This window comes from Syngnathus leptorhynchus, chromosome 7, assembly GCF_054491065.1.
Source record: "Syngnathus leptorhynchus isolate UIUO chromosome 7, UIUO_Slep, whole genome shotgun sequence".
NCBI lineage: Eukaryota > Metazoa > Chordata > Actinopteri > Syngnathiformes > Syngnathidae > Syngnathus > Syngnathus leptorhynchus.
This window is the reverse complement of record NC_141201.1, coordinates 7,451,575-7,468,727: the sequence shown is the minus strand read 5'-3', so window position 1 is coordinate 7,468,727 and position 17,153 is coordinate 7,451,575. Positions and strand designations below refer to the sequence as shown.

At 40.0% G+C, this 17,153-nt stretch overlaps 1 protein-coding gene and 1 long non-coding RNA gene across 2 annotated transcripts; one reads left to right on the top strand and one right to left on the bottom strand.

The window, feature by feature from the left end:
* The first annotated feature begins 122 nt into the window (after window positions 1-122).
* kcne4 (potassium voltage-gated channel, Isk-related family, member 4) lies at window positions 123-1,852 on the top strand. The gene is made up of 2 exons (XM_085915709.1): window positions 123-693; window positions 1,100-1,852. Exon 2 carries the CDS (start codon window positions 1,127-1,129, stop codon window positions 1,646-1,648), a length of 522 nt encoding a protein of 173 aa, XP_085771835.1. The 5' UTR covers window positions 123-693; window positions 1,100-1,126; the 3' UTR covers window positions 1,649-1,852.
* An 8,358-nt stretch (window positions 1,853-10,210) lies between these two features.
* On the bottom strand, window positions 10,211-14,439 carry LOC147054509 (uncharacterized). The gene is made up of 3 exons (XR_015066721.1): window positions 14,315-14,439; window positions 13,175-13,231; window positions 10,211-10,781 (listed from the first exon to the last, which is right to left on the bottom strand). It is a non-coding gene; the product is annotated as an uncharacterized LOC147054509 (long non-coding RNA).
* Window positions 14,440-17,153: the final 2,714 nt, after the last annotated feature.

The window sequence follows — 17,153 nt, the reverse complement described above, 5'->3', positions numbered from 1 at the left end:
TTGGTATGTCACTGGAATCTTTCAGGTGGTGGAAAGAATGAAGAAATTGAAAGTTTTGTTCCATCCTTGAATGGTAAATTTGTGGAAAAACATTACTCTATAGTGGGAATTAAAATCATTTTAAACTGCTTAAAATATATATCAATGAGAAAAAAATAAAAGTATTGATTGGCAATGCTATGTTAACCATAGCTGCTCTCTCATATCTCTGGTATGAAAGGATGGACAGATGGATGGTTGGATGGATTCTCAGATCTCTGATGAAAATGCTATTTTAGATATAAATAACCAAAGTATCAGTTTAGGAAGTGTGTCCTATATGGCCCCCAGTAGTATTGATAAAAAAAATTATGTGACTCCAGCATTTAAGTTGCCCATCACTGTTCTAATACGTTTGACCCTCATGCAGCTTGATGTGACCATGATTCTGAAAACATAATTGTCTCATAGAAGTTGTCGATGATGAATGTTCATTCTAGGGACTTGGGAAGTTTTTCTGTGTTTTGTTAAGATTTCCACAGGCACAGACACAAGCTTTGTTAAACAGTCAGCCCCTTACACGTGACTCACAGTTGGGGTTGGGGGTGGTGACTGTATAAATAATTAAATCCGCGGAGAACATCTGCCAAACTCCAGGAAGAGCTCCAAGAAGTTACACGCTGGTCATTAAAAGCTCATGAGATTTGACCTCTGGTGAGTTAACATTTACTGTGTTTAAAGATCATTGATATTAGTTTGTATGAAAATTATTTTTAATCTGTATTGACAGCTGTTTTATTTCATCCAATACTTAATGAGCAAATGAAACTGAAAAATGTATTTAAAATGGTGATAAACAGTATAAATGAAATAGGTATGTGCACGAGACAGGTCATTAATAGATAAAATGATGCATTATCCACCAGATGGTGCTCTTTTTCTTTATGTACTTTATACTGCATATAGAATTGTAAAAATGGCATGCAGGAGTGTGACAAACACACACTATAAAAAAAGTTATCAATCCATTGAATAAATTGACAGTATTATAATCAATTCCAAAAGTCTTTGAATGACAGTATTACTGAATATTTATGAATGGATTTAATTTTCTCTTTAGTTTACCAACTTAGGGTTCTGAGACAAGATGGAGCACCTGGAGAACTCCACCCAGTCTTCCACACACGCACAGACGGGGCAAAGCAGCGGGACTGCCTACTTGTACATTTTAATCGTCATCTCTTTCTACGGAGTCTTCCTCTGTGGAATCATGCTGGGCTACTTCCACTCCAAGAGGAAGGAGAAGAGGAGGACCAACATCTTCACACGCCTCGTGCACGAGGAGGAGAAGCGGGAGTGGGGCACACTTCCCAAGAAACACAGCCTCTGCTTCCCAGGGGAGGCCGCCACGGGAGCGCGCTCGTTGAACCTGGCTTTGCCGTTCTCTGGTAACCACGGCAACCTCTTCGGACATCTTCGCCATGAGAGCGCGCTGCCCTCTCCGCTCGCGTGCACGCTCTGCACGGAGCAAAGCAGTGTCAGCTCTCTGTGCTCCTCTGCGGACACGCGCTTGGCCATCGAGGAGGAGGAGTCGGACAGCGGCAGTGGGGAGAGTCCGGATGAGACCCCCAAGGTGACAGTGGAGAACAGACGGGAGGATTCCGGCTGAAAAGGAAGGAAAGGAAGGATTGCACAAAACCCCGTCATAGGGGTTTGCAAAGACAAGAACCAAAGATAATCACACACTTAAGGACAGATCACTGTGTTCAAAGAAATACTCTGGTAAAAATTTAGTACTTAAGTAATAGTAATAAAAATGCAGTTTTTATTTGCGATGGATGGGATGGATGGGATGGATGGATGGATGGATGGATGGATGGATGGATGGATGGATGGATGGATGGATGGATGGATGGTGGGGTGGGGTGGGGTGGGGTGGATGGATGGAGGGATGGAGGGAGGGAGGGATGGAGGGATGTGTGGGGGGATGGAAGGGTGGATGTGTGGGGGGATGGAAGGGTGGATAGATGGATGTAATTGTTCAACTATAAAATATTTATAGAAAAAAATGCCAAGTTTATTTTTTTTTTAACAGTATGAAAAAATGACAACAAAAACCTAGGTACCATAGCGACCTGTCGAGGATGTATTACCATTACTGTCTGTACTCGGTCAACGTCAGCTGGAATAGGCTCCAGCTCACCTGTGACAAGAGACTTGGAAAATGAATGGATGATAAATAAGTAATCCTCTCTTGGGATATAATTTGGCCGGCTACATCTATTCGTATTGTGTAGCGTTACTTACACAAATCAGCTCTGAAATTATTCTTGTGATGGTAAAATAAATGAAGCCATTTTATGTTGACTATTATCAATGATAAGTGGGGCAGTGCTTCACCACAGCCAGAGAATGGATCTTTGGAGGGAACTGTTATTCCTTTTTTTTTCATTCCAATATATATATATATATATATATATATATATATATATATATATATATATATATATATATATATATATATATATATATATATATATATATATATATATATATATATATATATATATATATATATATATATATATATATATATATATATATATATATATATATATATATATATATATATGCAGACTGGTGATTTAATTATGTAACCAATGTGCAAAACAGATTTTCACTTATCCTAATAATGCTGTTGTAGGGTAGTGCACAAGAAAAACAAACCAAGCCATTCTGCTGTGCTTACCGTAAAGCCATTTCACTTGTGATGTATCGATTGTATTCATTGTCTGTGCTGTTTAGTACGTGTTTCATGAAAGAGTCATCAGAAGTTTGAACATAAGACATCCAATTGCTCTGGCTGCCTTCCTAAGCTGTTTGTGCTCCATTGATGTAAAAATCCCACTGAGCTGGATGAAAATGTTTGTATAATTTTCTGAAAAAAACTGCCTTCCCTCTCTGCAAACCCCTCTAGTTTGGAGTGATGACTCATCCTGCAGGATAACTAAGGAACCAGCCATCTTCTTTTGGCTCAGTAGACTAAAACTGCATTTTGTTCCTTTTCTCTTTTATGCTCTAGAGCTGAAATGCACCTGGAACGCACTTGAAAGATTTTGAATAGACCTGTCAGTAAATGTCAATTATTTTTCCTGATATGTGCTCTGATCATCTGTGGAGTAAATTTGCATGCTCACTATAGTATACATTGTGAATGTTAGTATTTATCACCATATAAGGCTTGATTTAAGTGCTAAGGGAAACAATGTTTTTGACTTGTTACAATACAGCCGACTTAAGAGAGAGAGCTGGAGTGCTCTCTTTTTGTTGTTATACACCATCATACCAATAGGGTGTAGTATTTTAGCGGTTATTCAATGAACCAAGTATAAATCGAATGAGGGTCAACTGAGAGGAAAGATGTGTCCATGTTATTTTTGGAACTAACCTTCTGCACGTCATTATTCCATGCAAAGCAGAGAAAATATACACAATACATGTTGCAAAGCAGTTCGAAAAGGCTGAATCTGAACAGCCTGGTCAGTTCACACTGTCTTCATAAAGATAATGATGCAAGGTAACAGTATAGTGTGGTTTAAATGCCAAGGTTGTTGGATGCTTAGAGACCTGGGTGGCAGCTCAAGGCAGAGACTTTGACAGGTCTTGGGTTGGAATGTCAGCTCTCGTGAAGGGAAAGAGCCTCAGCAGTGTTGGTAGGGACTCCCTCTTTCTGCCAGGGTATTCCAATGCAGTCAAGTGGGCAATGACGGTGAGACCTGAAATGGTTCAAGAAACCCTCAAAGCTGACAAGTGTTCTATTAATGGCTGTTCATAACGAACTCCTTGTACAAACGTAGTGTGTCCATAAATGGCATCAGGTAATGATGGGCAAATGAAGCTTCAAGATGATTCATGAACCCGTTGTTGTGTTTACTTAGACCTCTCGATGGAACTCTCTGTTCACCGAAGAGCTAAAAGCCCACCGATTTGCCATTTTTTAAAACCCTCACTTTAAACCAACATTTCCATCTAGAGGAGCCAAAGAATACAACAACTGGTTCATGAAGCTTCATTTAGTCGTGTCTGTTGACTTACAGCTGCGAGTATTGGACATTCAAAGTCAGGTGAAGTCAAACTTTATTAATGGATAGCACCTTTCATACATAAAAAGCTTCACAAGTACCCAAACATACAAACAATAACAATAACTAATAATAATCATAAAAAGAAGAACAAAACAAAACACAGTAATAAAACAAATGTAAAAAAAAAGACATGCCCACCTAAATACGTACACAAATCCTCTGAACAAATAGAAATGCATATATTCTGACTGCATGGTTCAACACTGAAGTATGAGGTGCAGAAAGGTTGGGGTGCCACAGCCCAAGGCTACTGGGAAGGCTGCCCCAAATCTCAATATTTTCGAGTGCAAATAAGTGGCAGAGGTTCTTGATGAAGTTTTTGATAACCGTTAGTTGAGTACTATTTTGTGCGATAATTGATGAAAAACGAACACGCTAGCATTCAATTAACAATAACACTACAAAAACAATGCTCCAAAACGAACATCATTCTCTTGGTGTAGGCAAGGAATTTTTTTATTTTTTTTTGTGTAAGCAAACCTAATGTTGTGGCCAGGGAGTGTTTTGGTTGTCAGGCTCTCGGTCTCACTACACTACACTACAAAGACAGCTTGTCACACCAACACAAACAGCAGTCCAGAAGGAGCACACGCAACACCTTTGTTGTGATATATGGAAAGAATAATTGCCTTGACAGGCCAAGAAAATGCATGGACAGTTGGCAAGCGATGCCTCAGGCAAGAGATGCCTTTTGCCAACTGAAGAAATTGGCTCAATCTCTCTTTTTATTTGTTGTTGTTAGGAATATGTAACATGCACCAGTGTAACTTGACTTACAACAGCAAACAGCATCATTTAAAAAATACTGTTGAATGCTAATGTACAGCCATTGATCTATTTTCTATATTTGATCTCAATTAATCACATTTCTCTTCTTCTATTTTTGCCATTTTCTTACCTGAGAAAAATCTTGGAAATAATGTGAAAACTTTAAAATCCATGAAATAAATTAGATAATAGCTTTCTTTTGATCATTGAATACACATTTTCTGCAAAATACGTCAAAAACGTACTTTTTATATCCTTTATGAAAGAGCATTTCATGGCATTTCATGACTTCACAGGCCTTTATCAAAATGCAGTCGCCTCTCCATTGGGTCACATTAATTTCATTCTCCTGTCATCTGTCTTCTGTTGTTATAATCTGACAAACTGATCACATTTACGTTGTCAAGTGAAAATGTATTCTCTTTTATCAGTGATGAACACGTTGCTACCTTCAGACAGATTATCAAGCTCCACTGGGGACATCTCCTTCACATCAGAAGCGTGACACAATGCACTGCCATACTGGGATCTTCCTGCTCACACGTCCTTGTTCCTGATACGAATGAGGCCACTGTAGCGCACACTAAGAGGAATTACATTTTCTATGCTTCTTGTAGGCACCCGGGCAGAGTGGCGCAGATCTGGACTCATTGAAGCATTCAACATCCTATTTTCTCTTTGACATAAACACCACTGAATAATTCATGCAGAACACAGACACACACACACACACACACACACACACACACACACACACACACACACACACACACACACACACACACACACACACACACACAAACAGAAGAACATTAAATCAGCCTCTACAAGGAAGACACGGGTGAAGCGCTGCTGAGTTTGTAGTGTGTCCTCTTACTGTACTATTACAGTTGTGTGTGCGGGGGGCGTTAAATGTGTGCATGTGTGTGTGAGAGAGAGACAGAGAGACAGATAGACAAGCGAGACAGAGAGAGACAGAGATAGAGAGACAGAGACAGATAGACAGACGTGCGAGACAGAGAGAGGTGGGAGAGAGTGTGCAAAATTGAACAAGGACAGAAAGTACAAGAGTTTTTCTGAGGATGAAGACCAAGAAGGGTATGAGTAGCTAACTGGACACACAGAGCACCTCCTACGCAGAAAGCTTGTTATTAGTGTCCCCCAGTGGGAGTCATTGGAGGGGTCTGTGTGCCTGACCACCTCTAACACACACATATGCACATACACACAATTTGTTACTGCTTCACTTCATAAGCTTTTGCTTCCTTTTTCCCCCAGGAGTCATGTGGGCTTATATAATAAATCAAACATTTTAAAGTACCAGTTGAAGCTCATATTCCCAATGAATTAAAAAGTAGCTCAGAGTGTTTACTGTCTCTCACACAAATTCAGCAAGGATAGGTTTCAGTTCACCTGTGACCCACTATTTGCTTGTGAGCTGGAAGTCCTTTTATGAAAAGTCACCTCCTGCATGGGCTGTTCGTTTTATAACTGAATGTAACTAAAGTCAAGCGCAAAGGTTTAACTGACTAATAAAGCCAACCCAGGCCCTAAAATACTTGATTGCCAATTTGTTTGGCGCTGTGTCTCAAGCTTAAGTAAGTCTGTGGGCGGTGTTGCTCCTTCCTGCCAATTTTGCTTTGTGCACTAATGAGCTAAGCTGTCGTTCACTGTTAAGGTGCAAGAAAAAAAAAAAAAGGAAATGGTGTCGCTATTTTCTGAGTTGACCAAAACATGCCCAGGGTACTTTGTTAAGCTTTTATAGTGACGCAAAGAAGTTCTTATGCATTCTATCTGCTAGCCACAACCCGCCCTGATGCAAGAATTGCCACACGTATACAGTGAACCCTTTTAAATACCCATTTGGTCATAATTTTAAACCAAATCCCACAGGAAATAACCAACCCTTTACCTGGTTTAACAATATCACACTTGATTGTCCGGAGACACGAGTATCTGTATGTACTAAGTTATTGTAAAAGTAAATTTCTTATGTTAACTTTAAAGTCACATACAATGATGTTTTGTCCTGTTTATGTCTTTTTTTTGGACGGGCTCATTTAGCAAATAGCATGACTGTGAAATCATTTTAATTTTCCATCACATTCAAGTTTCTGCCCTTGTGAAATTGTTCATGCTCATTGCAAAATTCCATAATTGCACATTTTATAGTAGATAGATATCTGTGTAATGACCAATCATGTGGCCTTATTTTTGTAAAAAAGTGCATGTTTGCTAAAAAGACGGGCACATCTTCACCTCAGTAGGAGTTCTGGGTGGATTCTACACAACCCTAACTTGAAAACCAGGTGTAGATTGTGACGCTGGTGGTCTAACACACAGATGAGAGTTTAAAGAGGTCTCCAAGTGCTCGCTTTGACCAATTTAACGTCTTCTGCAAGTAAAGCACTTGTTTCTGTTAAACGTACTTTGTGCCCAGCAATTGCTGCACGGACTCTAATGAGCGCTTCTGACATGTAGACCATGCATCTCCCCTGCGATGAATTTAAAGGGAATGAGGAGAGCTCCTTCAGGGATCAACTTGACTTGCACTGGGCACGAAAATAGGGCTCTCATCCTCCTAACCTACCTGCTATCCTATCACCTTGCTTTAAACTTGCCTTTGTGGATTTAGAAATAAAAAATTGGTTCTCATAAATATCCTTTGCAAATATTGCTGGAAAAAAGATGTCAGTTAGTTCTCTTAGTGCTTCCTGATATTGCACTGCAGATCAGCAATAACTTGCAAGTCTCATTAAAAAGACAATAATGTAATGCGATCATCATCCGCCTAATTAGCACCAAGCAGGAAGCGCACTATCAAAGTTTAACTTAGTCACAAGGGAGTTAGTGTCTAAAATCATTTCTGCCGATGAACAACGGCTCCACTGAGTGCATGCATGTGTCTACTGTCCCTGCTCCCACATTCTTAAATGGATTAAGCAAATCAGATGACATTTTTAAGTATTGATTCAAAGTCGTGAATCCAGACTTTATCTCTTTGGTAATAATATCAAATATTGTCTTTAGTGATGACAGAATTTTTTTCAACATATTTAAAGCTGGTTAGCACGTCCGTCTCACAGTTAGGAGGATGCGGGTTCGATTCCGACTCTGGCCCTTCCTGTGTGGAGTTTGCATGTTCTCTCGGTGCCCGGGTGGGTTTTCTCCGAGCACTCGGGTTTCCTCCCTCATCCGAAAAACATACATGGTAGGCTGATTGAGCACTCCAAATTGCCCCCAGGTGTGAGTGCGAGTGCGGATGGTTGTTTATCTCTGTGTGCCCTGCCATTGGCTGGCAACTGGTTCAGGGTGTCCCCCGCCAACTTCCCGATGACGGCCGGGATAGGCTCCAGCACGCCCGCGACCCCCGTGTGGACAAAGCATTACAGAAAATGGATGGATTGTACAGTCAAGCCCTAAATTATTCATACCCTTGGGGTATGACTCTTGACTCTAATTGTGATACCGTCAGCACATCATACAGTCATGGCTAAAAACAATGGCCCCCAAGTGCTTCTGTCGAATAACGCACCACTTGCCCCAGGATATTTTTCCGTATCCATGTCTTATTTCTTTTGTTTACATAAGAAAAAAAGCTGAGAAAAAAACCCCCAGCCAAATCTGATTCAGGTGCCATTGTTTTTGGCCATGAATGCACTCAAGCCTAAAGCAGACACAATGTTCAATGGATAGTAAAAGCAAAAACATTATGTAGAGTAGTTTGTGGGGGATGTGGACATTAAGGATTTAGCTTTTTGTTTACAAAAAATACAGGCTGCTTGAGAAGAATGGTTGCTTCAGAAAAATGTCAACATAATAGCATACTCCAGGATAATGAAACATCCTTTTACTGTTACTTTTGTCTGGTTGGAGGAAATATGTTCCATCCATCCACCCATCCATTCATTCATTTTCTGAACCACTTCTTCTCATGAGGGTCATGGGCAAATGTTCTTATGTTAATTTTAAGACATGAGTTTTAACATTTCTTTAACACGTTGCCTTGAGTTTGAAAAGGTTTATTTATTTTGTGCTCTGTTTGAGAACAGATGTGTTTTTATGTAGCTCTCTTCATCCATTACTTTAGGCATCACTTCATGACAGTCTAGTTACTCGACTCTGGTATCTCAGCAATAAGGTGCCAAAAAAGAATGATGTACTTCAATAATTTGGGTACCCCTCATCATGATTGATTGATTAAAATGTATTCCATACTCGAGTTATTCTTTTTGTTTTCCATTGTCAGCAGACATCTCAGAGTGACATGTTGTGAACTGCATGGTTCAAGCCTCCAATTTTTCTCCATGGGCTGTTGAGGCATTGCCATACCATCATTACCAGTTCCTCTTGTTCAGTTCCTGTAGTATGAACAGTGGGAAACTATAGTAATAATTGTGTGAGTATATGTGCCACCTCATGCCGCACAGCCAATTACACGACACAAGCAAACTGCTCCCGCAGGGGCGTATCCATCCTGAGAACCATCTCTGATCTCCATGGATACCAGCTGTGCACCAGGGAGAAGTCAAGATGAAGCAGGAGTGAGTGAGTGAGTGAGTGAGTGAGTGAGTGAGTGAGTGAGTTCAACATCTCTCACCTTGGTTTCCATCATCACTCAAAATCAGAACACCCACAAGGGAAATTTTATCCACAAGATCTTCCACCAGGAATTTCAGCCAGTGCTAAAACATTTGAGTCATTTCATCACCTCTTTAAATGTCCCAATAAAGCATGACATGCCCACGACTGAACAGGTGTTAAATTCTATATTTATAACTTGATTATGGCCAGGGGGAAAAATATAATCTAAATAAGATGAAACAATGTCAATAAAAGTTAAGTGAGCAGTACTATTTTAGTAAGAGAATCATGCCGCTTTAGCATATATGCATGTGCCTCTTCTGCAATCACATCACACCTCAGCATCAACATACACCCGCCCCTGCTTGCACTTCTCTCCCCCTTCAGTGACTCAACTGAATTGCAGTCATTTTTCTCTTGAGCTGCCTGGGCATCAATACGACGTCAGACAAAAAAATACTGGGTCTCATTCTGGTGACGACAATACTAATAAAACACTTTCTACTCTCTATACCATTATTGGTATGAGAATGTGAAACGAGATGGTGCATCATGTGAAAGGGAATATCTCATAAAATGTGACTTTTCTCTTTACCGAAATAAAATGATGAGGGGGTGTGTGTGACAGAAGAATAGGCCCAGATGACATTGGGGACACGGGGGACATATCCCCCGCAGATTCAGTAGGACAACGATCCGTCCCCCTCCAGTTTTTGGCATGTAAGACGACAAAAAATACTAATGAACGAATGTTCTTCTTCCATCATGGGCATGCAAATTTTAATCAACCCTCCTCCAACTCAGAAAGGAGACAAACCTTCCAAGACAGACAGACTTCATGCTATCTACTACAGTCATGTAAACAGATTCAGGGTTTGAATCAAGCCGATAATTCAGCCTTTTAAACCGGGTTTAACGTATAGAAGAAAAAAAAAAAGATAATAGAAAGTCTAGTCCTAGTCAGACATCATAGTCAACATTACATAATGCACTGTACTTGAGTACAGATGGGATTCGACACAGGTACACATTTGACACAATGCCAGTGCCTACGCAATGCCCCGAACTTTATTGTTCATAAGCAGTGCGCACAATATGACCTATGAGTCATGCTGGCTGCACTTCCTGAAGCTGTCTGGCTGGCCGGCCACTGGATGACAGGATGGAGGCAGCAGACAGCCGCAGTCTTGGTGCTGCTTCCTGTCTCTCTCTGGGCACTTAGCAACCACTGGGCTCAGGCTCAGGAGTTTAAGGGACAATTAATGAAAACATTTGTCATCGCCCTCCAGGCGAGAATGCAGGTCACTGATGAAATAAAACAGAAACAAAGAGACAGTAGTTAATAAACAGCCAGTCATTTCTACTACCAGTACTTCTTTTACTAGGGATTATGCCAACCCTCTGGATAGAATAAATCTGATTTGTGGATTTTGCTTAATATTGGGCAATTTCTTTGCTGAACTGATCATCAGAAATTGTTTTTACAATATTTTTTGTACGGTATTTTTTTGCTCATTTTTGGCTTTCTAAGCTAAGTATTAAAAAAAGTAGGGGTGATCATTTTGCATTGTAGATTCATCTCATGGCAGTTGTTATGAGACTCAACTGCTTCAAATGTACATTTTGGGACAGATTTTTTTTCATCCTGTCAAATATAATTGGTGTGGAGGTCTCCATGTATTGATGTCCATGATGCTTCCTTTTAAAAGTTCAGAAAGTGGTAGCTGCTTAAGTTCAATAAATTGTATACAATAGAAACAAATGGACTGAAATTTACAGAAATAATGATATTGCCTTTTTGAGATCCCAAAAATATATATGCAGTAGACCAAGGACCCGTTCCACATATGTAACTTAAAAAATACATGTTTAGAATTAATTTTGGTAGATATTTGATGTAAAAAATCTGCCCAAGGAAAACCAGTGTCTCCTGGAGTTGACTTTAATACTCAATAAGAATAAAACGTGGCCCTGGCTAACTTTACATCCAACAATCAACACAGGTCAACAAAAAGGCTATCATCACATTCACCTCTAAATTAGAATTATAATAAGTCACCCCCACCCCTCCACTACATGAATGTATAAACAAATGTGAGCTATCCAAGAACAAGGCAGTGAATCCTAATGTTTCCAATGCCTTCAGAGCATTCCTTCTTTGCAACAAATCAAACATGAAACTATTTTAACAACATGCTTCAAGCTTGACCTAACATTGCCACTCAAGGAAAAACTGAAATTATAAATCACTTCAGACAGGAAAACAATATTACTGGTGTATTCTCATTATGTAGCCAACCTAAGTGATTGATGTGTTGTCAGAAAAACAAACCATCAATGAAATGTATTCATGAATCGAGTCAAAATTAATCATCATTCATTAATATTCAAATATCCCATGGTTTGTTCCTACTTCTATGATTTCAATTGACTGTTCAATGAGGAAGCATGACTTTCTGAACTACTTCACAGTGCTACACAGTTAATCAGAACAGGGAAGGCGAACATATTCTTTGAGGGAAACAGGAATGGTGATGTAAACAAAAGAAGGAGGCAAAAAACCTTCAACAGTAGCATCAAAATAATAATTGATTCTATTGAAGGGGACAACCTTCCCTGCTCAAAGCCAAGGAGCATAAAACATATCAAGTTGGAGTATTTTTCCCATCCAAGCCAGAGCCAATCCCTGTTGACTTATAGTAATGCAGATGGCGGATCACTCATCAATCACAAGGCTGACAAATGCAAAAGGCAAAAAGCAGTCCAACTTCCAGGACAGTTAAATGGTCAGATCAAATCAGGACAAGGAAGAAGAAGAAAAAAAAAAAAAAAAAAAAAAAAAAAAAACAAGCCAGGCTTCATTTTCTCCATCTGCTTTTCTGAAATATTTCACTTCTATCACACATTCTCATCAGCAGCCAGAGGCAACAAACAAACAAAAAAAAAAAGATGAGAACACAACAGGGAATTTTTTCATCAGTATAAAAAAAATAAAAAGCTCAGAAAATATTTGATTTGCATTGGTGAAAAATGGCTCTGACAAGACACAAATAAATACATAAAAGATAAAGATCCAATGAAAAGCCACACATATGTAACATGAAATACAACATTGACGCTTCCACTAGCCTCACTGGAAAAATATTGTTCAATTTTGGAAAATTGCTGAGTTGACTATTATAAGTAAAAGCCTCCATCAAGATGAGGGAATGTTGAATAAATACATGGCAGTATTTTGGGCTTTTGATCACCCAACGTTAAAACGTGCTGTCTTTTATAAACAGTCTGTTCATCAATTCCTTTCGTCATTGGGTCCCAACATTAGTCACACGCCATTTAATTGGTAGCTCACGTTATTCACAGAGGTCACATCAACACCAAGTCTATGTAATGTATTAAAGGATGAGTGGGTTTGCCAAGTTCATTTTCCAAAACAACCAAAGTGTTCTGATTGTGATTCTTGTATTCTCCTCACAAAGCGTCAGCAGGTGAGTCATGCTCACAAATCAGTTATTCCTTCTTTTCATCAGAACAACAAAACAACATGTAAATGGGTGTTGAGAGTGCACTTTTCTCTCTTTCGCTATAGCCAATTTATTTGTAGCAAAAATGGAAACACAGTCCTTTTGACACGTACCAACACACGTGCACACACAGAAGACATAGAAGGAAAGAGTGTGACGTCAAATGCTTCATACCTAGTCACAGCATCTAGCCCCCTCCTTCAACGTTATGGTTGCCAGGCCTCTGAAAACCTGCATCAAGGAACAGAATTATTGGCTGCCAAGTCTGGTGGTAATGAATGGGGAGCAGCTGGCCATTTGCCAGGGGACAATTGCACATCATGGAGCAGCACGGAGAGGAGAGCCCAGTGCCCTCCAACAGGAGAGATAAAGACTTTATATAGAGAGAATGCCAAACTCACCTGCCGCAACATCAGGCACTCTGCCAAAACAATACTAGATCCAGTTCAAAATCTTTAGCCAAATTTCTGCCCTTACAAAACGAATAATGTGCAGATGGCAACAGAGGGCACTGTTTGCACTATCCATGAAAAATATGCTCGAGTTAAGGCATCCTAAAGACGAGTGCTGAAGAACAGCTATGGATGGATTTTGGAGCTGATCTTCCTATTACGTCACTATTGCACCACATGCCGATTTCTCTAATTTTCTAATGGTTAGAAAAGACAGACACCCTCTGCGAGCCTTGCTGGGACCTTAAGGCATTCATTCCCAAACAGTGTGGTGAGAGCGGCAGAGAGAACTATTTTACTTAAGTGGTCCAGAAATATTTTGTTCACAGCAAATAACGTGTTTTTGTTCACCTATCTATGCCAGCAATGTATGGTGAATTAGTGTTGCGCTCAAGAGCACACCGCCACACACCACTACCTTTAAAAGTGCACTTAGCTACTTATTGTCAATTGAAAAATGACATCAGGCGCAGAGGCCTCAGGTAACAACCAATCACAGCTCAGCTTGCGAAGGTCACAAACAAAGTTTGAGATGAGCTATGATTGGTCATTTGCTGCGCATAGGCGCACTGCACCATATCCCCGAAAATGGTAGAAGGAAATTTATTTCGAGTCGGTATTTTATGTATTTAATTCAACAGTTGTTTACTCATGTGCTCATATAATTAATCTTCATTATTTTTAATTAGATAGATTTCCTATTTTCTTAGTTTTACTACAGTATATGAGGAGAGCGTTGCGGATCGGAATGGAGCAGGGCGACCAAATGCAGCTCTGACCAGAACCGGCAAACTAACATAACTTCCTAACAAAACCAACAACAGGACTGACCGACAGACTAGATAACAGAAACAGAACTGACCGACAAAGACGTAGGACAAAAAGACATCAGACGTGAAGACATCAACGATCCGGCAGGGAGTGAGCGGCAGACAGGTTTTAAATGCACAACAGGTAACAAGAGGCAGGTGACTGATTACATTGATTGTGAGGCAACACAGGATGGGGAGGGGTGACGCAAACAGAAACCATGGTAACAGATATATTAAAGAACCCGGTGATGAGTCGTGACAGAGACAAGAACAAGAACTGCCTTTCAAGAATACTGGATACTGTACTGGACTGTTTAAATAAATTTCATCTCAACTTTTGAAAATGTAAACACAATACAATGGAGCATTGCAACAAATTGTACTACTTGGTGGAAATTGGGTCATAGCTATTCTATGATGTCACAGTTTGATGTGTGTGGACCAAATGCGGAAAACTAAACTCTTTTGAATGAGAACACACATAAGAGACACTCGACTCGTTTGTACTCCACTACTACTCCATATTTTGCAGAGAACAGTTACATGGAAAATGTAATATCCAGTGAGTGTACTAGGTTGTCTGTAGTATGAAGATAAATGGAATAAAATGGGAATGAGCGTTCCAGGTTCAATTTGTGTGTCAGCATTTTCACCCAATGATTAATCTTATAGTGAATCAGCGATCATACAGTGGGGAATGCATCCTGTCTTCAACATCAATTTTCTTGTTTATATTGGATTTTGTGGTATATTTCTGCTGAGGAAGACCGCCTTAGTATTGGCACAAAAGAGTGAGAGTCCAACAGACAGTTAATGAGAATGGGACAGGAAGTGGCAGGGCACTACTTCCAGGAATGAATTGTTTTGACTCGTACAGTAAAGCATCCTATGGGAGTCGTGACACCTCAACCTCAGTCTCGACACACTTGCGAGTGTGGGAAAGAAATTTAGGAGCATTTTAAGAAACTTTTTCCGTGAACAGAGAAGAGGCTGTTGACTTTTATTACGCAGGCAGTGGGGGTGAAGTGAGTTGTTAATTGATTTCTGTTTATCAGTAATCCCGCCACAGGCGCAGCCACAAGCAATTAGCCAGACAGCTTCAGCTTGATGTGCACATAACAATGTGAGTGTGTGGAGGAGGATATGTATTAGTCATGTGGGAGAGTGGAATTAGGTTGACTGGATGGGTCATACATTTTTAAAGGGGACATCTTGTTGAAATGTGACTTTTTAATTGGTTGCACACAAGTAGTTGGCACTCCGGACTCCCTGCCCACTCATTAAGTGTGAAATTAAGCAAAGTAAGTCAATCTTGTGCTGTCTGCCTGTTACTGAAAATGCGTTTGTGAGCGAGCTGTTCCAATTTGTGTCACCACTATGTGGCTGATTCCTACACATGGGGGCTCACTGTAAAATGCCATGGTCTATTGACAGAGTGCAGTGTATGAACTGCTGCCCGATAGGATTTTTAAAAAAAAATCTTTTTAAGCGAAGCCTTCATCTCTGGCAAGTAGAAGCCTTTCTAGTTTTAATGCCAGGGCTCGGCCCCTGGTCGTTGTGGTAGCAAAAGCCAGGCTCCCAGTTGGCCTAGCTGTACATAGGGCAGTCCACTGGTAGAAAACACAAACTCAGGTTCGGAGGGTCTGATTATGTGGCCCGTGATGATGGATGGATGGATGGATGGATGGATGGATGGATGGATGGATGGATGGATGGATGGATGGATGGATGGATGGATGGATGGATGGATGGATGGAGGGATGGATGGATGGATTGACAGGTGGACAATTAGTAAATAAAACAGCAGAAGGAATATAAATGTATTATGCTTGTCTATGCCAGTCCGACATTTTATTTAGTGCACTGTAAACAAGCCCAAATGTATTATTTCTAGTACAGCACTGCTAATTTTAAAGTGATTTTTAGAAACCCTCAATGGTTAAAATTTCATCCAACATATTATGGGTGACATCAACGGACTTCTAACTTAATAAGGAGACATTGATTTCTGAAAGCTGCAAGGAGGAAAATAAACAGGAAATCTGAAAGAGCCATTTTCATCCATTTCTGTTCTTTAGCTGGGAAAAATCTAAAATTAAATTATGCTTGCATAAAAAAAACAAGACAAGCAGGTCACTGGGGGATAGCCAATGCTCACATCAAAGGCAGTGAGGAGGCAAATTTATGAATGAAAGTGTAAGCGGCTCACAGTGATCCATAACAGAACAGATTTGACAAGCTGCCAGAATTAGAGGCCACAGTGTGTGTGCGTGCTTACAAGTAAAGGGCTCTCCACTCTTCTTTTTACACACACACACACACACACACACACACACACACACGCATGCACACACACTCACACACACAGCAGACTGCAGTCCCTCATCACCCCCCGCCCAACTGATTCTTTGGTGGAGTCGGAACATGAGTCATCGCTGGACTTTTAACTGCGTCTGTCCCTCACTGTTGCAGCAGAGTTCCAGCATATGTCGATGGGAACAGCAGTTACTATAGAAAAGTAAACATGCAATGAGGTTTCCAACATCAATAACATTCGCCAAGGCTTGAAACAGTCAAAGGTTTCAAGCTTCATCCATGGAATATAATAAAATGAAACATAAAGCTCCTATTCTTTTTTGATAGACCTTACAAGGATGTAGGTGTCTGATCGTGATAACTATTTATAAAAGCAAGGAACTATTTATAACATAGGTGGGTACTTAAAATGGACACAGAATTAAATAACTACAGTGAGTCATTTAAAAAAAAAAAAAAGTACCAGAGGCTTGACTCTTTTCTCTAAAGAGTGAATCATGTATCAAATAGTTTCAGAATGACAAATTTGACCTGAGATTGCTGCTTCTGACCTGGTACACAACTATTGTAAGA

Excerpts from the sequence above, each read along its gene's own strand:
- kcne4 (XM_085915709.1), top strand. The coding sequence starts at position 1,127 with ATGGAGCACCTGGAGAACTCCACCCAGTCTTCCACACACGCACAGACG.